Source organism: Spea bombifrons, chromosome 3 (genome assembly GCF_027358695.1).
Source record: "Spea bombifrons isolate aSpeBom1 chromosome 3, aSpeBom1.2.pri, whole genome shotgun sequence".
NCBI classification, from domain to species: domain Eukaryota; kingdom Metazoa; phylum Chordata; class Amphibia; order Anura; family Pelobatidae; genus Spea; species Spea bombifrons.
Genome location: NC_071089.1, coordinates 4,885,187 through 4,910,709, shown reverse-complemented (window position 1 = coordinate 4,910,709; position 25,523 = coordinate 4,885,187). Strand labels below are relative to the sequence as shown.

Here is a 25,523-nt window from a genome sequence, read left to right as displayed (position 1 = left end):
ACCCGTCTCCATCTAAATGCCTCCAAAACACTAATTGGCAAGCAAAAAAAAAAGGCATGAAATATATGAATATTTGTATTAATTTACAAATTGTTTCTCTCTTCTGCTGTTACGACTTTCCCATTTTCTTTATTTAAAATTTTATTTTTGTTAGTTTTTTTTATGCGTCGCTCGCTCAGGTTCTGTCGCCGTGTCCTGTAACGTATTACATGCCGGTCCTGATTGTTTCTCTGTATGCTTCGTCTGTATGGAAGGCTCAAACTAAACAAAAATAACTGTTTTATGTTTGTTAGGCTTTGCTGGAGCTGGTGTTCGGCGCCAAGGTGGTTATCACCGGCGACGGGTTCATTCCCGGAGAGCGCAGCGTGATTATCATGAACCACCGCACCAGGCTGGACTGGATGTTTCTGTGGAACTGCTTGCTGCGGTACAGCTACCTCCGGCTGGAGAAAATTTGTCTGAAGTCCAGTCTTAAATCCGTCCCCGGCTTCGGTAGGCTTCTCATTCTATGACTTTTATTTCCGTTTAATAGTTTTTTGGATTGTTCCGCTTTCTCAGCCTAAAAAAAAAAATGTACTTCTCCCTCTCACTTTTTCATATTGTTTCCAAAAATAAAGAATAAAATAAGGCATACATGTTCTACTTCAGAAGCCCATTACTCTCAGCCGGTATTCCAGCAAGATTAAGCATCATGTCAATGTGGGTCCAGCAGGGAGCATTAAACTGTCCCTTTAATTAATAAATATGTATGTATGTATATAGAAACCAAACAATGTAAGCTACCAATTAGATACTGTATGCAGCTAAAAGTAAAATGTTTTTTTTTTTTTTTTTGTTTTAAACTCATTTCCAATTTTTTTTTTATTATATATATATATATATATATATTTTTTTTTTTCTTGAATTTTGGCAGGTTATCCCGTGTCTTATGTCTGTGCCGCAGTCAGTCTGTCTTGTAAGGTCAAAGCTGTTATTACCTTTAATGGTGAAATTGCCTTTTTGAGTAAATATCACAAAAAAATCTTACGCAAAGACTATAAAAGGCAGAATGCGGCGGTCCGAAGCGATGTGTTCCTGGCAGGGTGCGTCGTATACCGAGATGATGAACTCGCTGCCCCTCTATGTTCTCCCGCTTTGTCCTCTGTGAGTCTCATTGTCACTTATACCCCGTGTTCCTAATCCAAAGAGGTGCTTAAAGCGTCCGTGTTTACCATTCAAGCTTTGAGATTAGAGTTTGTGTTAAATCTGCTTAGTTTGCATTCTTGTTCTGTGCGTCACGAATTTCTGCGCCTATTCTCTATATCTTAACTTAAATTAACCCAATGTTCGTATTTCTACATTACAAAGTAACATTTTCTCCACCGGTCCTGATCCTCGATGTGTGTCGGAAGATTATCAGCTGTTGCTAGACTGTATTAACTTGGCTCTATGGCTTTGTTATCCGGGATCACTCTCCATTTTTGTATTACTGGTATCGGATTAAAAGTAAACGCTGAAAATATTGTGCTGGTTTCACTTCTAAAAAAAAATAAGTTTTTGCCCCGTAATATAATGTTTTCAGGCAGCTGCAAATCAGCCGTTTGGGCACAACTAACAGCGAGAATCATAAAATCCACTAAACCCCCCGACTCCTTATCATACTATATGTGGGGAACAATAGAATGGCTCAGTCTTAATGTCCATCCGGACACTCTGCTTAATAAAAGTCTATGGAGGAACGGACTTCATTAGCATTGCCATAAAGCATCAGCTCAGTGCGGTGTTTGAGCCGGGAAAGTCACCCAAAATATCACATGACTGACAGCGACGGCGGCTCCAGGTCTGCAGATAAAGAGAGGGGAACAAAATGAGATAAAACCAGGCTTTTGTCACCAACCTACATTACTTTATACAGCGCTGGGGGTTGTGGTCAAGGAAAACTTTTGGTTTTTTTTCCTCCCCATGTGTCTTCCTCCTAAACAACTTGGTTTGACAAAAAATGTAAGACTACTGATTATTGTCAGACTAACTTGATAATTCAGTCCTGGAACTTCGCTAAGCTCACCATTATCAGCTTGGCACGGCATGTTAAACAATGTCATGTAGCGTTTTGACGGGGTAAGTCTTGATTTGGACACTAGCTCATCTGTAACTGCCAACATTTCTGCATCTGAATGGACAGTCCCAACGCCCCGGCTTCCAGCAGCTGGCCTCCCTGTCAATGCCGAATTTGCAGAGCCTGCCAGCAGCTTAACATGTACAGCACCGGGACGAGTCCTGTGCTGACAAATGGAAGACATTTAAACCCTGACCACATAACCCCCCCCCCCCCCCGGTGTGGGAAGCTGAAGCTGGTGTGGCTCCCTCCAAAGGGTGTTTTAGGGATAGTTTCCCAATCCTCCGTCTCCACTCTCACCCATATTGAAGCGCTTTCCAATCATCGTGTGATGCGCTCCGGTTATGCCCCCTTTACCCTTTGTACAGCGCTGCAGAATGATGGCGCTATACGAATGGTGAGATCACCTCCCAGATGTCTGAGACCCGAGACCGTCGGATGAATTGGTTACTATGTACTTAAAGTAGGGATTACACGGCTAATTCTGCCCCTGGACGGGGTAGATCACCCACGACTTTAACCTCTAAACTCTAGCTCTCCCGTCTATCATCGCTACGGCTCTAATAAACCCCGTAGCATCTCGTTTTTTTTTTATTTACTAACGTTCTTTCATTCCGCTAACCTTTACCTAGACATGCCTTCTGCCGCGTTTAATCTCCCCATGTCACCAGATAATGCGGCGTTATCCCGCCCCGGTGCTTATCTGTCAGCATCAAATTACCCATTAAAACATTTACAAGGCGAAAGGAATTTGAGGCCGCTTGCATCTCGCTAAAAGGTTTTTAAAAGCATCAACAGATACGTCTCCGCGCCGGTGTCGTCACTTTGTATACATTGGGTTTTCTCGTTCTTTTACAAGCGGAAAAATGACTAAATCAAGAATTCCTTACATCTGCATTCCTGAAAATAACTAAAATTCTCTCTCGTGTGTATAAAATCAACTCAACAGAAAGCAGTTTTAGCAGCGAAAATATATATTTTTTTTTTCTATTTATTTATTTTCTGTGTTTTTTATTTTTTATTTTAATTTTTTATTTTTTTTTATATGTTTGGTACAATTATGGCCGTGTTTAGCTTTTACCTTCCGCATCTTTTGTTTAGATTTGAGGATGTTATCAAAGCTTTAGGGTTTTGAAGTTCAGTATGTATTACGGGGGCCGCTCTATGGCATTAAAGGGACGCTCCCGTTGTCATGCGCTTTAATGCAGATGATGGCTGAGAGGTCCCTTTAAATTTTCGTGGACGAGAGATTGAAGCGCAAGAAAGAAAGAAGTAATAGTCAGCTGGTTTATTTCAAGATACTTCTTACCCTGTCTGGTAGCAACCCGTATTTGCCCCACGGGCCCTCGGTTGGACAGCGCTATGGTTATATAGAGCGTTGCAAGTCGCGTTTTCCGGTATGATACCTTGACCGCCGATCTTCTCCTTCATCCTTTTCCATACAGGCATCAGCCAAACTCCAGCTAGGACTGCGGGTTCCCCGGTTTCTCCGTAGCTTTTTCTCCTGGTTTGAGCTTGAAATGTGGCGTAGATCGTTGTTTCAATGTTTTAACAGATTGAAAGGTGAAAGGATGAATTGTTACACGGAACTTGAGGGATCTGAAAATTCCAGGAGGAAATAAACTGTCCACTCCATCAACCCTGCGATAAATTATAGATCTGGCAGTTTGGCTCTTTAATCCGTTCCTAACCGTAGGATGTTCAGGATAAATGTAGCATATTGGCCGCCCTGGGGCACTTCCTCAATGACGCGCATATGAAGCCATTCTAGATGTGGATCCTCGCAGGCTCCTCACTATCTCAGAGCTTTACTGAGTTCGGGGTTGTCTACTGAGGGCCTGCAGGGTCTTAGAGCTGTTTGGGTTTGCTGATAAGGTCCTTGAGTCTAACCGAGGCTCGCTCGGGACTCGACTCGTTAGACATGTCTGAGGGTCAGCTAAGAGGAGCCTAGCTGAGCCTGCGCTACCAGTTCCAGTAGTTAGATGGCCAAGCCAATATGGGTAACTGCTAATGAAGTGTTATGAATGGTCCGCTCGTTTGTGGTCACCCCGGTGACTTCATTCTTCTAATTGAATATCTTGAAACCTGTTCCAGGTTGGGCCATGCAGGTCGCTGCCTTCATCTTTATCCGAAGGAAATGGGAAGAGGACAAGAGTCACTTTGAAGCCATGCTGGACTACTTCTGCGACATCAAGGAGCCGCTGCAACTCCTCATCTTCCCGGAAGGAACAGACCTGACAGGTTAGTGGATATCACAAAACGGCAACATGCGCAGAGCTGAGGAAGCCATGATCGCTTTATCCGGTGTATCCGGGCCAGATACCTTCATGGTTTATTCTCACCAAACCTGGAGGATTATTAAACAAACAAGTTAGTTTACAGGAGAGTTGCAGTTTAAACACACGTTTCATTTATACATTATGGAGGGCCAACCCCAGTGAGCTTCTCCTGCAAGAAGAGCTTGATAGGCCCCTTTATGGTGGGAGTGCCTGTTGTATTGTGTGCGGCTGTGAGTGCCTTGAGTCATCTGAATGTCCGAGCATGACAATAAAAAAAACATTGAAAATAATGAATGAATAATGAAAACATGTAATTTTGTCACAAAGGTTGCCACTTCGTTTCTTGTGCCCCCTTTATTAAGATTTTTTTTCCACAAAAGAAAAAAAAAATCGCAGCTCGGGGTATGTCGGAGAATTCCAATTCCGGGCACGCAGACAAAGCCGGCGTTAAACGTGCCAGCTTTATCCTCCGCAGAGCTGCCACCATTTGCGTAAGTGACAACTAATCTATAATGCCATTCATTGAAAGAGAAAGAAGTGGGTAACAGAATGTCGTCTCGGACAAGGAGATTATCTCGCCGGCTTTGCATAGCATCCCGGGATTAAATTTCCACCCGACTGTTTCAGGCAGCGGACGGCCAGGACGTCAGAGAGACGTAACGCGGGAATATTAATAGCATCATTATCTGCTTCGTTGCCTGTCCCCGCCATGCATGTTGATTAGTGTTTTAATAATAAATTCGTACTGTACACAGATTGTAGGCTTGCATCATGGCTGCCAGCAAGCCCCACAGGTCACGTGCAATGGAAAAAATCAAATAGGCTTAAAGCCATAAATGCAGTTCGGATTCAATTATTGTTAGGAAAATGTTTTGGGTTCTACAGGTTGAAAAAAAGTGGGGAAAGCGCTTGCATGCACACAAGCAATATCGAATGCTTATCCAAGGTGTAGGAGTTAAAAAAAATAAAAAAAAAAAAAAAAAAAATACCGTGTAATAAGGTCTTATTTAAAGCTTCTGTTCCACCTACTCTGCTGAGTTGTAACAGTTCTTGTAATGAAATGTAGAGTTGGATATACTTTCTGGTTACTAATGTTCAAAAGCCATCCCATAATTTTATGGTTTATTTAAAATTTTGCTTCCTTTGACTTTTTTTTTTGTTGCAAGGAACACTAAATTGTCATGTGACGCATAATAGGTTGACGGTAAACTTTTCAGAAAAAAAAATAAAAATAGCAGCTGCTGCAGTTGGGGGTGTTTACACAGATAGATAGCTGGAAAATGACGGGAAATGCCTTAAATTCTCTCCAACCCTATAAAGAAAGAGAAGAAAATGGTCTGTCATGCAGAAAGCAAGTCGGGATGGAGTGAAATAGACATAGAAAGACACAGAATGCAGCGGGGCAGCGAGTGTGACGTGCATGCGAACGTAGGCCCTGCGAATAGTAAACATACCGTCAGCTCCATATTTACATAGTAAAAATACAAAATCAAAAAGTGCAATTTTTTTTTAAAGGACTAACACTTTCCCAATTACTGTCATTCTCCAAAATATCCCAGGATACATGTGTGTATCATTCAAAATTCACACATAAACAAGGGACCCCCCCTACACACACACACACAAAACAAACAAACATGAAGGAAAGAGCTCAATTTTCATTTACATTTAATCTGTCCTTTCATTCTCTCACCTAGTCTCATTCATTCCCCCTCAATCTCTCTCGGAATTTCTCTCCTTGCCACGCAGCTCCACTTCTCGTCTTGCATCTTCGTGTCCTTTTGCCTTCGCTCTTCTGCTGCTCCAAAAACGTCTTCGTTCTTTGTCCGCTTCTCCGTGGACAACAGGACAGGAATGTGACCTGGTGAGCTTCGGAGGAAAAATGGCGGAGCTACAGAATGTGCCCGGAAAGTGCGTCTGCGCTCGTGTCTCGCAATAGAACGTCTTTTTCTTACACAAAGTATGAAAGGAGGAGCTTCGATATTTTTGATATAAATACTTGGTTACATGACCATAAATGAATTGGGACAGTTCCACGACAACAGAATTTAGCGGGAGATACAGATGTCCCCTTTTGGTTCGTATCTCGCACTTGGATGTTTTATTGTTTTTATTTTTGTTCTTGAAGCCTAGAGGCTCGTGCGTACGGCCGAAAATTTGAAAAGATGTCCACCTGGACCACTCCACATACGCGCGTGACACCTTCTCCTGTTCCATCTTTGCGCTCTTCCGTGCCATTGCCTGATCATAGAAGGGTCGTGGGGCCAGGAGGCTCGTTAGAGTCTTGGGAGAACTTCAATGTTTTAATAGAAAGGAAACAAAAGTAGTGCTAAAAAATAAAAAAAATAAAAAATGCGAGGTTTCCTTTAAATAGAAGAGAGGTAATTAGCATCTTCTGTGGCTTGTAGGAACATTTACCGTCACGGAAGGGTGAATTACACTCTTATGAGGTTTACTTTTTATCTTCTACTTCAAAAGAAGGAACATTTATTTTAGGGTTTTCAGACCGCATTTGTATCTTTTTACAGCTTTAATGCTGATCCAAGTAAAACTCCGAGATGAAATGTGTGTCTGTTTAGAGCAACTACTGAGGCTCCTCTCGTTCCAACGGGAGCTCCAAGACTCGTACGTCCACGACTCGGTTCAAGATCTTCTGGAAAACGACTAAGAAGACCTCTAACCGTCGTACGCCAGCTGGCACGCGACGGCCGGGAAACAAAACTCTCATTGTACAATGTGTTCCGTGAAATAAAGAAGATCCAGCTAAGAAAAAAAAAAAAAGATGACAGAGACAAACCGAGGAAGAGAAACATATTAAAGATTAAGTGTGACCAAGGTACAGTAGAATGGTCTTGGCAGCGACCGAGAAAACATGGCCGGAAATCACTAGGAACATCTGAAGTTTAAATACAGATGACAAGCTATTAATAGGGCTTGGCTCCATGCGGACTTTGGACTGGACATCCTTTTTTTATAAAGGTTTAATGGTTTCAGCTGCTTCTCCAAATGGAAGCCAGGGATTTGGCCAAGATCTTCTCTTCCTTATTGCTCTCCATCTTTATGCCCTGGTTTCTTCTCGTGGGTTCAGATGAGAAGTCTTATGAGCGGCGGCTGTCCTTATGAATATTAAGGTGTGGTGTAGTGTTTGTGTGTGTGTTTTTTTTTTTTTTTTTTTTTTTTTTTTGGTTAATTAAACGTTATTGGTTGACCTGGAGACGATGGCCAACCAGGAAATAAGGACCATCATGTGATACTGAGTTAAGTAAATCCTCTCTTGCCCCGTGCTTCTCCATCCGGTATTTGCACTACGCCATTGAACTGGAAACTTTGGCAAAGAAAGAAGGGTTTTGAGCAGGGTCGGGAAATAAGGGAAATCCTTGGAACAGTTTTCTTTCACCAGTGGTGGACACCTGCAAGCATGGAGAACACGTCGTTCAGATCTACTCACCCTTACTCATAGACCTTCTGAGTTTGGTTTCTTGGCTAGAGGTCTAAATATATTGGATTTGGGCTAATAGAGGGGCAGAATTTTAGTGTCTCAGAGCCACACTGCCCATCTAGTCTGCCCATTGCTGTAGTTGCTGTTGGGCCACAAACCCTGTCCTATGTTCCGAATAGCCTTAAACGCTTATCGGGGGACATATTAATGATTTGCTTCCAAACTCCACGACCTTGATCCAAGGAGGAATCTGATTGCCTTTTGGAGTCTAGAAGTAATTTTTCCCTCTGATGTCAGAATTCGACGTAGCTTCATTAGGGGTTGTTGCCTTCTTTCGTATTAAGAGAAGGAAGGTTAGGTAGAAGGGTTGAACTTGATGAACTTAGGTCTTTTTTTAACCTTATTTACTAAGTAACTGCGTGCTTTTAGTGGCAGATGTTGTGTGATGCTTGTAAAGGTCCTTCTCTGTTGTATTGTTTTCCGGTGTGGTGACCTTTTGTGGCTTCTCTATTTGTCCTTTTCTTGTTGTAAAGAACAGTTTGATCTCCTGTACAGACGTACCCGATGACTTTAATAGAGCGGGGTTCCCCGGTACGCGTCCTTCAAGTGCAAAAGAGTTGGATGAGACTGGCGTATAACTCTTCATAGGGCAGTTTGCGCTACAATGTTCTTCGCTTCTCCGTTTTTAAAGTTTAAAAATAATAAATAAATGGTGCGCGTTCCCCTTTAAGCACAGTCCGTAGCTAACCCAATTATATAGATAATACAAAATGGAAATTTCCAGCCCCAGACAATGCGAATGCAGCGTTTGGAATGGTGATCGCTTTCCGCAATTACATTTTCAAATTGTGTTTGCAGCCCAAGGCAGGGTCACCGTGCGTGCGCCCATTTCTGTTTTTCATTCATTTTATTTAGATAATAAATTGCTTGCAGTCACATTTGAGCCGTGCGCAGTCTTTCCCCGCAGAGAAAAAAAAAAACATAATTTTCTGTCAAGTTTCCAGGAACTATTTGTTAATCAGTCTTTTTTTTATCTGTAAAAGCTACATCCTTATATTTTAACAAAAAGCATCTCTTGGCTCCCAAATCCCTCTTTCCTATTCCCACCGCATCCTGAATATTTGGTAAATACGGTAAATACGGGCATATTGATTGTTTTTTTTTTGTCTCCCATCAGATTCCAGGTATAGACGATGTAAATAGAGTCCTATTTTTTGCGTAGAACCAAATAATCATGAATTATGTTCCCGGACAAATGGTGTGAGAATCCTATTTCTTTCCTGTTTTTCTTTTTTCTTTTCTCTTTTTCAAATGATCCTTTCCACCTGTTTCCTTCCCCATCGTTCTTTGGGTCCAAAACTCCCATCATGCTTTGGACCCTACGAACATGTTTTAAGGGTAACTGGAGAGCCAGGGCCACTGGATTACTAATCTGTGTAGCCTCCCTTCTAGTGTTTTAAATACACCATAATCTATACTACAGTGTAAAGCGTGCATGACATCATACATTTCTATTACCGATGTCATTGCATTATGATCTCTTGCGCCCTCTAGAGGCTGTTCCTGAAGTAGCACCTTGTCCAAAACACGCTTCTGGTGACCGGGTTCACTTTAAATCACGTCTATTATGAAAAGGAATTGATTTTGCTTCTGTCTAGTTGTCTTAAGTTTCTCTTACTCGTTATCTCCCGAGTACCTGTACCAGTCATACAATAGTGTTGTTTTGTGTTGTTTTTTTCCCTGGTGTCACAAACAAAACCTCTTCCTGGAAACGCGAGCTCCAAGACCATTTAAACAGAACTAAATCTTTAAATGCTTAGATACATAGCTATTCAAAAGCAAGTTATTCTGAGCCGAATAGATTTGGAACGTCAAAGAAGAACAGCGTGTTCCACTCCAAATTGTTCCTTTCACAAAAAAAAAAAGAAAAGCTGCTTAACAGACCGAATTCCGGTTACTCCAGACATGTTAAGCGCTGCCGAGCAAAACGAACGCCTCGCTTGTCTGAAAATGTCAGATATGAAGTGGCTGGCATCGTGGTTTGCCCAAAATATTATATTGCAAATTCTTTTATTTTTATTATAAATCCAGGTGAAAAGTTGGAAATATGCTCCCACGGGAAGGGCACTTTTACTCCGGTTGCCATGGTAACTCCGGGATAGACGCAGCATGCAAAGTTTCCCTAAATGCGAAACTAATTTTTTATTTATTTTTTTTTGCCCGTTTTTCAAACAATTTTTCGGCCTGCTCTGATGTATTTTTATTTATTTTTTTGTTCTTTTTTTTTTTTAAATGAAGTCGAAATCCTATAGCTTTCATTCAAAAATGTTTCTAGAACAAATATATTGCGAGACGAAATAGCAAGAAATACAGCAATCCTACTTTATTTTAACCCTTTGAGATAGCAAAGGAGCTAGCAAGACTTTTCAAAGCAGGGAGGGGGGGGGTTAAATGCTTCATTGATCTGTAATCCGTTCAGAGACTCGTTTTAATCTCCGACTCGTTCTTTCCAACTCATTAGTCTTAGAATCCCGATCGATCGCGCCGTTAAGTGTTTTGAACACAATGCGGCACTTCTGTTAATGCCGTGTCCTTGGTTAATTAGTTAAACTTGACGCTCGTGTTTGTTTTTAACAGTATTTGCCAAATATTAATGTGCAGAACTTTTTTTTTAAAGGTCTCCCGGCATCTAAACAAGCTTAGCGACGGGTATATCGAGAGCTGCCATGGAAAACTGAAACCAGTCAGGCACTCGACGCGAGTCCGTGCTCATTGAGTAGACCCGGGCCCTTAACGGGAAGCTACTTCAAGTAATAGTTTGTCGACAATCCATGAAGTCACGGCTCCTAGCCTAAATATAGGAAGTTAGTGAACTTCTCACTAGTTTAACTATACATCGTACAGGGCCAGATCAGCCCTTCCTGCACAGGGTCAGCTCCTCACAATGCAGAGTGGCCTAATGAATATACGCCTCTATAGATGGAGCGATAGAGGTTTAAGGGATCCAGTGTTGTCTTCATGCGCTGTCAGAGCCATGGACAGAGAATCCTTTATACATAATGGTAAACTATTTGCCAATTACCCCCGTGCCCTGATCTACAAGGTGCAATATTATATGGCATACTTTTTATTATATGGCGTTCTTATTATCATATGGAGTAGATGGTCGCCAGCAATCCGGTAAGAGATCAGATGCCGTTTGGGGGGCTGGAAATAATTTTTTCCCATTTTATTTTGAGGCACAAATGGAAATTTCTTCAATGTTGAGTTTTTGCACTTGCCTTAGGTAGAAGCTGCAGCTGCCCTCTTCCTTTATGGTTGTGCCATTCTTGCCACTGATTGGCTGCTTTATGGATTTTGTTGATATATTTTCTATTGGTGAAAGATCAGAAGACTTTCTTTAAGAAATGGCCTCTAAATAAACGTTTATTAACATTTGAAGCTATAAAAGTGGCTAAAAATGTTCTAAAATTGAACTATCTGTCCTTTTTATGTTAATTGTATGTTTTAAAGCTGATTAAACTTGGAGACTGACAAGTTAATTTACCAGGGGGCTGATTACTGCTATGCGATCATTAACTTTCACTTGTTCTGGGTTAATTATAAGAAGGATATATCTACTGGGCCATAGATTTTTTTGGGGGGAAAGACGGTGTTTTTGACGCATCTCAAAAGCTAATCTGTCCAACATCGCGCGCGTTTAACGTTCTACTAATGACGGCTTGATATTTTTTGGAATATTTTTGTTAGTAACGATCCATACCGGACGCTTCATTGCATTTTATTGTATTCATATCGGTGCAGGCATTCTTCAGTTATTAAAGTTAGAAAATGAGCCTTTTGCGTTGCTTAACTCCTCCCCCAGCTGCTTGTACGGAAAGTAGGAAGCATACCAACCTGTGTACACTTCCTGCATGCGTCTAATAACACTCCCCTTCTAAATGCAGAATCCGAATCCCCTTTATGCATTTGGTGCCAAACAGTACTAACAAAGTAGCCATTCTTTGTTTGGTGAGGCTGTATACAATATTATATATATATATATATATATGTATATATATGTATATGTATATGGAACTATAAAACGTATGATTAGGGAGATTTACAAATCAACTTCAAGCCTCATATATATATAAGTAATTATTATATATTAAGATTTTTTTTTCTTTTTCCATCCAGTTATTTTCAGAATTGTAATTATTATTATTTTAATAAAGTCCCCATTTACTGCTGCGGCTGTTAAATCTTAGGAGGCGCACAATAAATGTACCGAGGCTTAATGCATAACGCATGCTGTATTTTCACGTGTTGGGAGCGATTAATTAGATTCATTTGGTGGATTCTGTTTGTGCGGCTGCTACCAGCGCAGGAAGCATTGATTTATTAAATGGAAACGCATTTACAGGACACCTGAATTCCAATCACGCGGCTCCTTCCCGTCACATTCACAGCCGAGGAGAGAACGGAGCCAAATGATCAAATTATGTTTTGCTTGAATAAAAAATTGGAACACAAAGTAATCTTTGATGTTCTACAAAGTCCAATAGAACAATGGGATTTTTTTTTTTTTATTTATAAAGAGGAAGTTACAGAATGGTTGTATTGATGACATCACAGCAACTGCTGGAAACCAACACATGGATTTGTTAAGCAACTGGAAATGTGCCAAGTTCCGTTTCTCCTCTCTCCCTCTCTTTAGAGAGATGTAGCAAGAAGCTGTGCAAGCGCAAGAGGCAGAAACAGGGGCCCACTTATAGACAAGTTGGTAGATAAGTGGAACTGCCTCCCAGCAGAAGCGGTGGAGGCTATTCCAGTGAGGGAATATAAACCTACATGGGGTAGGCATACAGCTCCTGGATCTAAGATGAGACCACCGACAGACTAGATGGGGACCGAATGGGGCCAATCTGCCAGCTTATTAAAGCCAATAAGGTATACGTTCGTAGGTGAAGGTTAACATTTTTCTGTCTTGCCCTCGCGACGGCCCCGTTAATGGCGGGACATACGTTGTCTCATCTATATGGGGATATTTTCAATAAAAAAACAGCTCCAGCAAAAGTTCCAGGGGGTCGAGACCCCCATTGTGAAAGGTTCTCCTGGTTTTGGTTGCTTCAAAAATGAGTGGTGTTTTTTTTTTTAATTATTATTATTATAAACCAGTTTTTTATATATTTATATACTCCCTCGCTGTATGGATAGAGCCGGCACACTTTGTTGTAAGTAGAACATTCCCAGCTGCGATTTTGTTCTAGAACCTGCGTCGTGTTAATACTCGTAATATCTGCCGAGTGACGTTTGCAGCCAGGAATTCCTCCTCTGCGATCCTCGTCCTGCGTTCTATCAAACCCCGCAGAATAACCATAAACCCGGCAAAAAAAAAAACTGGTCGACACGACCGGACCGCCAGATAAATCGAGCTCGCGGCTCTGTGAGTATCTGTGGCTGAGGCCCCGCGGTGACACAGTTTCTGTAGGAAGCTGGAGAGATACTCGCTCTGTAAATCCCTTTATCGATCTACGTGGAGGAGTTTCAGGTGGCGTAACAATTATCTGACCTGGGAAGAAAGTTGTGTCTGTAAACCCGACTGCTTATCTGTTTCTAGAGGGTCAAAGACTTTAGATGTAATGTAAGGAAGTTTTACTTACCGACAGGGCCTCCCAGCAGAAGTGGTAGGGGCTAATACAGTGAACATGATGGGCATATGGCTGCTGCGGCTGGGACTTCACCAAGACCACTTATGACTGTCATCTGTTGGTGGTGATGGTACTTGTGGAGCAGTAACCATGGAGACCTTTCTGTTACACATTTAGAACTTTGCGTCGTCGCCTTTGCTTCCTGTCCACGCTTAGAACGGGTGATTAAGAGTTAAATCTGATAGCAGCTGAAAATTATTATTTTATTATTTTTTAACTTGGCGTTACTTCTCCTGATGGTTAATAATCTTTGCATCCCAATTACTCGCCCGCTTCCCCTCCACGCCCCATTTCCCCTTTTATGATTCCCTAGAACAGTACATTTAACTCCGTGCGCTGGAAGCTTATCTGTTATCTTCGCAACGTAACCCCAAACAACGAGCGTTTGCGAGATAAGGAGCGTTTTCCGTTGACTCCGGGCCGCGTGAATAATAAATAAGCCATTTGTACTTTCTGTGCCGAGCTAAATCCATATTGCTTCATTTATAATGAAATTAACTTTTCTTCTGCAAAATGGTATTTGCTTTAACATGAGTGGTCATACAATAAGTAAAGTACAATATTGTAACTATACGATGTTCAAGCCTATTTGTCAGGAAAGGTATCGATAGTCCTAAAAACATTAATCTCATTAGAAGCTTGGAATTTTATGGCAGATCTAACCCATTCGACCCCATCTAGTCTGCTGTAAAAACCCAAACATTAATCTCTACCACGTCTGCTGGGAGGCTATTCTATTTATCTACCACCGGCTCATATATCCAGCCAGCGGCTGCGTGTTGGTTTTTTTTGTCATACTGAGTCAGTAAATGGAATCGTGTACTTGTTATCTGGCATTACGTGGATCACAAGCACCTGACAAATGCCTAATTATTTGAGGCAGGGCTCGAGCAATTCCAACCCTAACACCGCTCATCACCATGTTCCCCTGGGCCAGCCACATCGCGCTCCCTCTGTCCCAGCACGCGGAGTCTGAGGGCAGAGAGGTGGCCCTGTGAGGGAGTAGAGCCAGCAGAGGTAGAGTTAAAAAGGAAAACAAATGCTGTGTAGTTGTGTAAGCGCGTGTGTGTGAACGTGACTGTTACAGAATGAGTCTGTGTGTGTGAACGTGACTGTTACAGAATGAGTCTGTGTGTATGAATTATTAGCGGCTCCTACATTTGGGAGGTTCCTAGATCCCAACCAAATTGGGATTTTTATTCTGCGGCAGAATTTCTGATCACAAAACAAACGTTCCCTTAAAAAGGATCATAACATATAAAATATCATGACTTATAATGTTACAGAACGCGACTCTCACTGCTACAAATTCAGCTACGTGTTCAAGAAAGCAGATAATAAATGTAGCCGTCGCAAGCCCCTCCCCCAAACAAAAACCTGTTTTCTGATTGGCTCGTCTTCATTTTGTGGACAGTTTTAATTAAAAACAAAAAACAAAAAAAAACCTTGGTTTGTTGCATGAAGTAATTTGAATAAATATAATCAAATTGATATTAAAACAATGATGTCTCTGATTTTAATTTTAATGCAAGATGCTAAACTGCTAATTAATATTTTAATTTGCTTAAACCGGGGATTAAGATTATTTACTCGTTTACGGGCAGGTGTGCGAAGCACAAAGTACTTCCAAGAATCTGCGTGTTCATGGAAAGACCGAGCTGAGACCGTTGTGTTATCGGCCCTATAACTAGTGTTTGTAGCAAATTTTAATTTCTGATTTTTAATCCTTTTTATGACACCAAAAATGTATTATTTTGTCAGTACATTTATTTATTTTTATTTTTTTTTCTCGGGGTAACAACAAAAACCCAAACAAATATTTTGTTGCCACATAAATCCTGAAATTGTATGTATTAAATGTTTTTTTTGTGTCTGTGTTTTAGAGAATACCAAGGCCCGTAGCGACGATTTTGCTGTAAAGAACGACTTGCAGAAATACGAATACGTCCTGCACCCAAGGACCACGGGTTTTACGTTTATCGTCGATCGCCTGAGGGAAGGTAAGCGGTTTTCTAACAGTAATACAAAAAGACAGTTTCTGCAAATATATATATATATAAGTGTGTGTGTATGTATGTATGTATATGTGTATATATATATATATATATATATATATATATATATATATATATATATATATATATATATATATATATATATATATATATATATATATATATATAAATTGTATATAGTGTGTGTGGTTTTATGGCTATCCTTAAATCGTCATTACATATTACTTAATAGATGAGCAGCCAGTCGGGGAATAGCTTGGGTTAAAAACAAATCTTCAAAGGCTGGGGGGGGGGGTAGTTTTGTGCCTAGGGGGCATCTGGCGTGTCATTAAACTCTTAATGGTCAGTAATACATATTTTTCATGGCATTTGTATCAAAAAGAGTAATAATAATGGAATGATAATTATGTTATATACACGAAAACAGGGGATTAAAATGAAACGGTAGAAAAATGCGCATCATTTAGAAAAAGTCCTGTTTTTTTGTTTTGTTTTGAAATGAAATACGCCATAAAAAATGTGGTTTATTCTTTAAATAAGAATTTTATGTCAAAAATACCCAACAATATTAACCAGCGCATCGGACATGGTGGGTGCCGTATCCACAACCAGTCCCGGGATGGCCTCCTGCAAAACTGACAGGGGCCGGTTGGGCCGCTGGCCAACAGGGCCACATACTTACCCATACTGCCACTCCAGGAGCTCATCTGGTCCTTGATGTGGGTGTCCATGCGCCAGGTGAGAATAAGAACGTACCGTGTGGCCCCCTAGTCCTCCCCAGTCCAGTGCTGTATGTAACCAATGTGCTTATGCAGGCTGGTTATTCTGTTGGTGCCTATATGTGTGAGACATGCACATGTTTCCTGCCTGTCTCGTAATTTTAACCCCCAACGTCGAAAGCTTCACCCAGTTTTTCCTCCCCGTATTAGAAAGCTGTGTATTGTACGGGGCCGCCGACACGCTATACCACGTGTATATTATTCAGCACATCCTTTGCGTCGGCAGCAGCACTGATCCCCGGTGGCTTTCGTGTGAATTAATTTTAGTTCTTGGCAGGCTGCGTTCCTCGGGGAGAAAAACCAGCACAAGAACACGACTTTCCTCTAAAAATAGGACTGGAGATATAGTCCGGGGAATCGGCTCTGCTTTCTAAGTCTGTGAAATGAGCCGTGACTGGTCCCATTACACAGACCGGTATAAATGAATTACCCCACGTTCTGCACTGAATGTAATCCCCTCACTGTATCAGCCTCTACCACTTCTGCTGGGAGCCTGTTCCACTTATCTACCACCCACTCAGTAACGTAAAACTGCCTTCCATTCCATCTCGGCCTCCGACCCTCTAGTGTTAAGGTTCTGGTCTCTCGTTCTAACATTTCACAATAAACGATATGCTCTGTGTTAATGAGTGTAAGAGTCCCGAGACTCCAGTAAGCATGGTGCTGTACGTTCCTCGTGCCTGCGCGGGCAGAACTGTGAACGTATATGCGGCGAGGCGGCGGTTCTTCGTCCTCTTCTCGCGTGGCACGGTGGGGATTCAGTGCGGACCTCCTCACAGTTGGACGTTTAATGATCACAGATGATTTTCCATCTAAGTCACATGCTCATGTTTGTGATAACAATTGTGTTATTGTATCCGGTCGTGAAACAAAACCATCACGGTATTTTGTGACATCATACCTGCCAAGTGTCTTTAGAATCCAAACCTCTGATACCCCGCTTCCCCTCCCATGTCCCTTTTTTTTTCTTCTTCTTCAGAATGTTCGCTGGGTATGACTGCCCCGCGGTGTTATGTTCAGGCATTATATATATATTTAAAAATTCCCTTCTCACCCCTGTGGGTGGTATGAGTCTTCCCCAACCTCGCCTCCTCTACCACAGGCCTGGGAGTTTGAGTGTTGTGCGCAGAGTGCTCTGATGTCGTTCCTGGAATCGGTTGGAGCCGCTCTCCCAGTTTAGTAGTCACAGCCCCCAAAGCTCCCATGACCACTGGGACCACTTTTGCCTTCGCTCTCCACATCTTCTCTAGTTCTTCTGGTGCTTCTCCTCCAGCTTCTCGTACTCTTTCTTCCTGATGTTGCTGTCACCGCTACGTCTATCACCACCGCTGTCCTCTGGTCCTCGTCTACCACCACGATGTTGGGTTGATTGGCCGTTACCTGTGCGTCTTACACCCGGCCGCTGTGTGTAAGACTGTCTCGGAAGCCTCTCTTCATGGTCTGCGCTTTGGGCCCTGTCTCGTGCGGTAGATGCCGGCCTCTATGGATCTGGTGCTTTCTGCCTGCTGTTGTGGACAAGACGAGAGCCTGGAGATTAAGAACCTTTTTCTATCTTCTCCAAAGCATTAGACCTTTTTAGGTCCTGCATCGCTTTATGAGAATGTCGGTCTTCCCAGGAACATAAAGATCCCGAATGAACTTGCTTGTCGTGTTTGAGGGTTTCGTAAGAAACTCTCGCATTCTAATTGTTTTTTTAAAATTTTCACTTAAGCCCACAGTGCCCCCTAGTGGGGTAAATTTTACTCGGTTCTCAAAGGCCGTTTGAATCGGTTTCAGGTTTCAGACATCGCGGAGCAGAATTTAGATTAGTATTAGGAGTTAGAGCCTTGTAGTTTACGACACCTTTAGCAGCCAATCCTGGAGCTAACGGGGTAGCTGATGAGACGGGGTGATGAGGTAGATCGTTCTCCTTAAGGACAATGAGTTGTCCTTAAACTCATAAAAAATGTACATGTACGGGCTTTGTCATGAAGGAGTTAAATGTCAACAATTTGTACAGCCTTAAAAAAAAAAAAATACCAGTATATACATATATATCTTGCACAATAAGAAAAGCCTAGAAAGCATCTGGCATCCAAACAATTCGTTTAATGAAATGACGTGTCAGGCACGTCATAGGTCGTTAAGTGACCGCTTTTTCGTGACGTGTCTGACCCGTCAATGGATGTTTAGGGGTTAAGGAAATGCTGGGGAAGGCCAAGTTACCCCACTTCTTGCATTTCTAAATGCGTACATTCTCTTGAATTTCATGTTATTGGGGCATTATGGAAGCCCCATTCGGCCGTTTGCCCAATTAGCATAAAATATTACAGAATTGCTGACACAAACTTCTATTAAAAACAATAAATACTAATAATCTCCGCTGGGCCGCGCACCTCATCGTAAATCGCGATTGCCCCCTTTTTCTTTTTGGTCGCCCGGGGTGGCTCAAATTTAAAATCAAGAAATTAATTTCATTGAGCCAAAAGTTTCCGCCGTCACCGCGGAATTTTTTAATTTTTTTTTATATATATTCTGTTTTGTTCTTTTATTCCGTTTGAAATTCTGGTCTGTATCTCCAGATGAAGGATGATTATTGTTTCCAGCCTTGTTTTTATTTGCAATCATGCAAATCGCTCTGTGCGTCTGCGATTTCTGCCTTGTCCGTAATGACGAACGCTCTGTAATCGGTGTAATCAAAAACCTGATTTAGTGGAAAAAATGCAGCGCTTTTACTCTACGGGCCCCACACGTTTTCAGCTCGCAGAGAAAACCTTTTCTTTCTTGTTTGCTCCCAACATAAATGCATCGGGGATCGCGGTAAATGCTTGAGATATTTGAGGCGCCCACAGTCTTCCCAGCGTCGCCGAATGCCGGTCCTTCTATCCTTTAGTTGGCGCGTTTCACAGGTGAAGGTAACCACGTATGGAGCCGTTTAAGGGTTAATCCAGGTGAAAACGATGAAAATACCAAATTTAAGTATTGGAGGCCAATACAGTGAGGATATTAAACATGCATGGGGTAGACATATGTCTCCTGAATCTGAGAGGGTGGTAGATGAGTGGAACAGCCTCCCAGCAGAAGTGGTAGAGGGTAATACAGTGAGGGTATTAAACATGCATGGGATAGACGTACGGCTCCTGAATCTAAGAGACCAACGACTGATTAAGGTTTGAGTCGTTACAGCAGGAGAAACGGGCGACTAGACGGGGGCCGAATGGGGCCGATCTGCCGGCATATGTTTCTATCACCAGCTGGTTAATTAAGGGGCAGTTCACTAGTTCCTGGTACCCTGGGTGATCTGTCACAGATGTCCTTTTCGTCCATGCGCCTGCTTCCTAATAAAGAAGAAGGGGTCCTCCATGAGGTCCTGTTCTACCAATGTGGTTGATTATTCCTCCCCATTAACAAATCACTTGGGCAAAGTCTTATATATAGATAGTTTAGGGCTCTAGTTTCCAGTATAATACATTCTTGTTCTTATTCTCCTATAATGTTTTCAGGAGATATTCCTCCGGTATAAAGGATGTTTCCATCAGATAATGGGAGAAGCTCGCGCCTCAGTCTCGCTAGTCTCCCAGCCCGTGTCCCCCGGCCGCGCATGCACCATTAAAAAATATATATCTCCGCCTCCGTTCAGTGTGCATCGCTTTCACGCGCCGATTTGAAGGGATTTATTCTTATTTACTCTCGGCGAGGCAGCAGCTGGTCGGTTTGACAGCCGTCACCAATCATACCGGCTACCCGCGGCGCTCTCCAGGAGCGGAGTTACTAATTATAGAAGCGAGCGCTGCCCCCTATCCGCACCGGCTTCGGTCTGGTGATCTTTCGCGCGCCGACTCGTTTCTTTTGATGTTGGGTTTTGGTGACCGTCAAGGAATCGCCGGGGTCCGATTTAAAAAAAAAAAATAAATAAATAAAAAAAAAAAAACAGATTTTATGAAGCTTTTCTGTTAAAAATGTCAATTAAAATAAACTGATGATCCCCGGATAATTCTTATACTGTTTGGGTCACGGTGGGGACGCGCTTATGGGGGGGGATGGGCCTCTGAAGATGCCTTTTCCTGATTCGTTGGGTTGTTTGGGGCTTTCGTAGAGATCGTTTTTAGATGGCGAGGAAGCTTAATCATTGGGGGGGGTAATCAAAGTGTCTCGTTCCTAAGCAAGGCCGATGGTCTTGATAAAAAAAAAAAATACACCCTAAAATATAATTTGCACACTCAGATTCCGGGGCGCTGCTGAGAAGACCCAACATGTAAATGCCCAGCAAATACTCTTTAAAAGCCCCCGACTAGGGCATAAGTATTGGGGATCCCGTCACTCTATGGTCACTCTATGGCCATATTTTTCCTCGTTCCCTCTGCCACCGGCTGCCGTTTCTCCCGAGGTCAGCGACATTCTCTGATCTGGAACTCCCGTAAAGAAAGAAGCTTCATCAGCCTCCATGCTTATGCGACAATGTTGCGCGTTTCCTTGTGTGCGAGGTCATCACGGCGATCTCCAGAGCTCCAGGAGGAGACTGAAGAGTTCCAGGGGGTCATCGGTAGGCGAGTGTTCGCGTTAAACAGAAAGTCAAGTCATAGAAACGTTGAGAAAAGACCAAAGTCCATCGAGTTCAACCCATCTACTGATCCAAAAGAAGGCAAAAAAAACCCCAAAAACTATTACGTTATTTTGGAGCCAATTAGAGGGGAAAATTCCTTCTTGGCTCCAAAAGGCGATCAGATTTCTCCTCGGATCGAGAAGCTCTAAAATATTAATATTCAGTCATTTATACCCCTGTATGTTCTGCTTTTACCCCTTTTGGAGGCATCCGGTGTATCTGATAGAACCTCCTCTCTCGGCGGTGGATTCTGTACCTTTACTGCCCTCACTGTAAAGAATCCCTTCCTTTGTTTTGAGTGAAATCTCCGCTCTTTGCACGTTTCTGTTAATGGTCGGGTCGCCGGAGAGCTCTTTATATCGGGCCCCGTACATATTTATTCACCTCTCCCAACACCCTTCTTAGTTTTGTAGTCTAAGTACATTTCGCTTACATTGGTGTTTTATTAAATACTTTGGGGAGGGCGTCAGGGGCTCAGTGTGAAATATTCTCGTCGTATTCTGCGTTAGTCCACCGATTCTGACGTCTTAAAGGTAAAAATTAATCGGGTGAATAATTAAAGGACCGAGCTGCGCATGCAGAGTTTGTTTTGCCGTCGAATGGAAACTTGTCTTTAAATAAGATCTTCTTGCATTTCGGGTTAAGTGTTCAGAAAGCTAATTAGCCAGCAGTGGGCAGCAACATGGAAATCTATTAAAAATACATCACGGACGGAGCATGAATAGTTAATGCGAGCAAAGGACCCCTTCGTTACGGAATAAGGTTCCAGAGACTCTCTGATACACGGGGTATAAGCAGGGCCGCGACTCCACCGAGAGAAGAACTCGCGATGGCTTTATTTACGGGAAGTAGGTAAAATATTTGGGTCTCGGAAGGCGGGCGCTTGCTAAACGCAGTTTACGGCCCGTTGGCTTATTTTTGGTTAAAGTGCCGATGGGGGGGTTCAATGCCCATACCTCCCAACTATCCTGGGCAGATATTCAGGCACGTGCTGGGCTGTCCCATGTTTGTTGGCATTGGTAATTGTGGTTTAGGGTTCAGGAGATCGGAGGATCTGTAGGAATGTTCCAAGCGCTCTGTTTTGATAGGCCAGGAGGTGGATGAGAGCACCAATCTCCTCCCTCGTCTCTTCTCTAGCCACGCCTCCAGGTCTCTGTTTGTCATAAATGCCTGGAAAGAAAGGGTTATTAGTGGCCATTTAAATGTCGATCTGTCGCTTCTTTTAATTCACTAACGCTTCCCGAGACTTGTGTGTTTTTTGCTTGTCAATCAGTATAATAATTTTGGAGCGGTTTAGTTTGAAGGTTAAGGTAGTAGATGCTGAGATCTGTGTCTCGGAGTAGACAGGACTTCACTGTGTAATCGGTTTCCGGTCCTAAACTTCTCTTCTTCCTTCCCCTTCAATCACGCTTAAAAAATCTGCTGAACCAATTAACAGCAATCGGCAAAGTTTTCTGCCGCAACGAGTGACGCTCCGGACCGAGGTTACCACGATTTTAAATATAAATCATAAAAAAAATGTAATTCTTGGTTACGTCCCTGAATGATTACAAATCTCACACCGTATTAACTTTCGTTATTCGATATTTAAAGCCAAAACTCTACATTCCGACTAGAAAGAGCCGCTCTGAGGTCACGGGGCGCATTATACCTTCAGCCGGAACAAACAAGCTGCAGAACATTCTTAACGAACTTTCCAAACAATCCATTTTTAAATGAATTGGCAGCGGATGAAAAAAAAAAATCGACTAATCGCGTTAGGTCGGCGGAATAATCAAGAGCGGATTAAAAGCGCGCATTGCTGTGCGAAATTCCAGAGTCCCGTCCCGTAGAATTCCCGGGCGTGATGCGGCCGAGCTCCGCTCTGAAAAGGCCTTCTTCGTCCAAGTCTGATGGAGGGCGGCCAAATACAGCCTTGGCCGGGGAACAAATTCCGTTGCTGAAACCGGACCCTCGAAACACAGAACTTCTTAGAGAGAGAGAGAGAGAAAAAAAATACGCAAGAAGCGGCATTTAAAATTGGAAAGTGAATGTTTCATACATTAAAAGCCCAAAATCCAAGTATTTCTAATGACTTCGTTCAGTGTTTGGCTGTCTTTTTATTGCCCGCTGTGATCTTCCGTTCTTAATCGGTTTTCTTGATGGCTTTTTATTGGTATTTTAATTAATTCTCGTCGTGAGGATGTCGGTGGCTTCCTTCGGAACAGGATGACCTCTATTAACGTTCTAACTTCGATGTCCCGAAGTAAATCGGTCAATAGCGCGAACAGGTACATCAAAGCCACGTAGGTGCCTTAGAGCGATCCGTTATGTCGATCCTTTATACAGCGGCCCGGTCTTCCTGTAAGCCACGTCCCCGTTATTCTTTGTAGAAAGCCGATACAAAAGTAGAGATCTGCACCAAGTATCCCGCACATGAAAAAAAAATGAAAAAATTTCCTTTTAGTTCCATACAAAAAAAATGAGACATTATAGAAGTGTTTCGCCCAAAAATATCTTCATCAGGATTTAAAATAAATAAATAAATTGTTCTTGTGTTGCATACGCTTGGTGTCATTTTTTAAATATATATATTTATTTTTTTTTTTTTTATTTTTTTTTAATATATATATAATTAGTGTGTGTAAAGGCAGAATGGTTTTTCATGATTTGTCATTTCGTCCCCCCCAAAAAAATGAAAACAAAGGTACAGCGAAATGCGTGTCGATATACGTTTTTAGTATCCGGAGCATTTGCAGCGGGTGTACTTAAGTATGCTTTTTTTCAATAGAGGTGGTCAGGGGGCGGAGCCAGTGTAGAGATCTTTTCTAACAATTTAAAGAATGCATTAAAAAAATAATAATAATAATAATTTGGGGGATTAGGCCGACCCTTTAAAGAAACTCCTTTCTCACTTTAGAAAATAACATTCTGTATAAAGTAACATTTTCCCATCACCTCGGCTGGAGACTCCGGGGGCCGACCTTGGACGAGCTCCCGTGGCGGGTTTCTTTTTATTGTGGGCGCAGAGAGTTTTTGCTAATGCTTCTTTCATTATTTTTCTTTCTTTCTTGGTAACATTTAATAATAGCTCAGCCCAGGACTCTTTAGCGCAGTAAGCTGCTTACTAACCACTCATGAAATACACTCTGGCTTCTCGGCCACCAGGAATGACATCGCGCGTCATCATAAAGATTTTTTATTTTATTTTTTTTTTGCTTATTCTACAATCATTTTTTTTAAAAAAAAAGCAAACGCTGAGGTTCCGTGCTGGAGGCCAATAAACCGTAACTATTCCCCTGAGTCGTCCCGTATTAGCCCAGCTCATTGCAGCGTTGGAAAATACATTTTCCCAGGCGGTTCATCCAGCAGAACGAACAAAACCACATTGCGCATGTTTATCTATTCACTAATAGCAGAGTTGTGGATTTACCTCCTTCGCTATTCCTTATGGCTGGCAGGGTTCTCCAGCAAGAAGGGCTGAGCTGGCCCTGGATAATGTATAATTCAATGTGTAAGGAGACTGAAGAAACCTCACTGATTTAGCTATACATTATACAGGGCCAGCCAAGTGCTTCCTGCAGCAGACGCTCGCTGGGGTTGCAGCTTCATAATGTATAGTGAAGTCAAGGAGATGGAACGTACCATTTAGTGAATAGAGCCCGCTGGTGCCCGGGTAGGAACTTGTCGGTTTCTGTGACCCCCGTGGTGAGTTTGTGAGATTAGGTGATGTTGAAAAATAAATCAATTTCCTGCTATTTAATATCCCCGAGCTGTGCGTCTCAACGAGCTCATTAGTGGTAAAGAACGCGGCTCTTCATATATCAGCCGTGCTTACGTTTCTTCCTGGTACACAGCCATTCAAAAGTTTGGGGTCACTCAGCTGTTTTCATTGAAAAGGACATTTCTGGCTGTAACATAATTACAAAAAGGGGTTCTAACCATCAGTTAGCCGTTTAAACGTAAACTTGGATCAGCGAACACAACGTGCCATTGGAACACAGGAGTGATGGGAGTGATAAAGGGCCATTGGAACCCAGGAGTGATGGGAGTGATAAAGGGCCATTGGAACCCAGGAGTGATGGGAGTGATAAAGGGCCATTGGAACACAGGAGTGATGGGAGTGATAAAGGGCCATTGGAACCCAGGAGTGATGGGAGTGATAAAGGGCCATTGGAACACAGGAGTGATGGGAGTGATAAAGGGCCATTGGAACCCAGGAGTGATGGGAGTGATAAAGGGCCATTGGAACCCAGGAGTGATGGGAGTGATAAAGGGCCATTGGAACGCAGGAGTGATGGGAGTGATAAAGGGCCATTGGAACGCAGGAGTGATGGGAGTGATAAAGGGCCGTTGGAACACAGGAGTGATGGGAGTGATAAAGGGCCATTGGAACACAGGAGTGATGGGAGTGATAAAGGGTCATTGGAACACAGGAGTGATGGGAGTGATAAAGGGCCATTGGAACACAGGAGTGATGGGAGTGATAAAGGGCCATTGGAACACAGGAGTGATGGGAGTGATAAAGAGCCTCTGTACGCCTATGGAGAGATTCCATTAAAAATCAGCCGTTTCCAGCTACAATAGGCATTTACAGCATTAACCCCATCTGTGCTGGATTTCTGATCCATTTAATGCTATTTTAATGGACAAAATGTGTTT

At 42.5% G+C, this 25,523-nt stretch overlaps 1 protein-coding gene across 2 annotated transcripts in view; it reads left to right on the top strand.

The window, feature by feature from the left end:
- Positions 1-25,523, top strand: part of LCLAT1 (lysocardiolipin acyltransferase 1) — a 47,652-nt gene that overhangs the window by 12,741 nt on the left and 9,388 nt on the right. For both annotated transcript variants that reach the window (XM_053459825.1, XM_053459824.1), the window contains exons 3-5: positions 294-492; positions 4,190-4,336; positions 15,390-15,506. In XM_053459825.1, the coding sequence (XP_053315800.1) occupies positions 294-492; positions 4,190-4,336; positions 15,390-15,506 (463 nt within the window). The remainder of the gene's footprint in view (positions 1-293; positions 493-4,189; positions 4,337-15,389; positions 15,507-25,523) is intronic.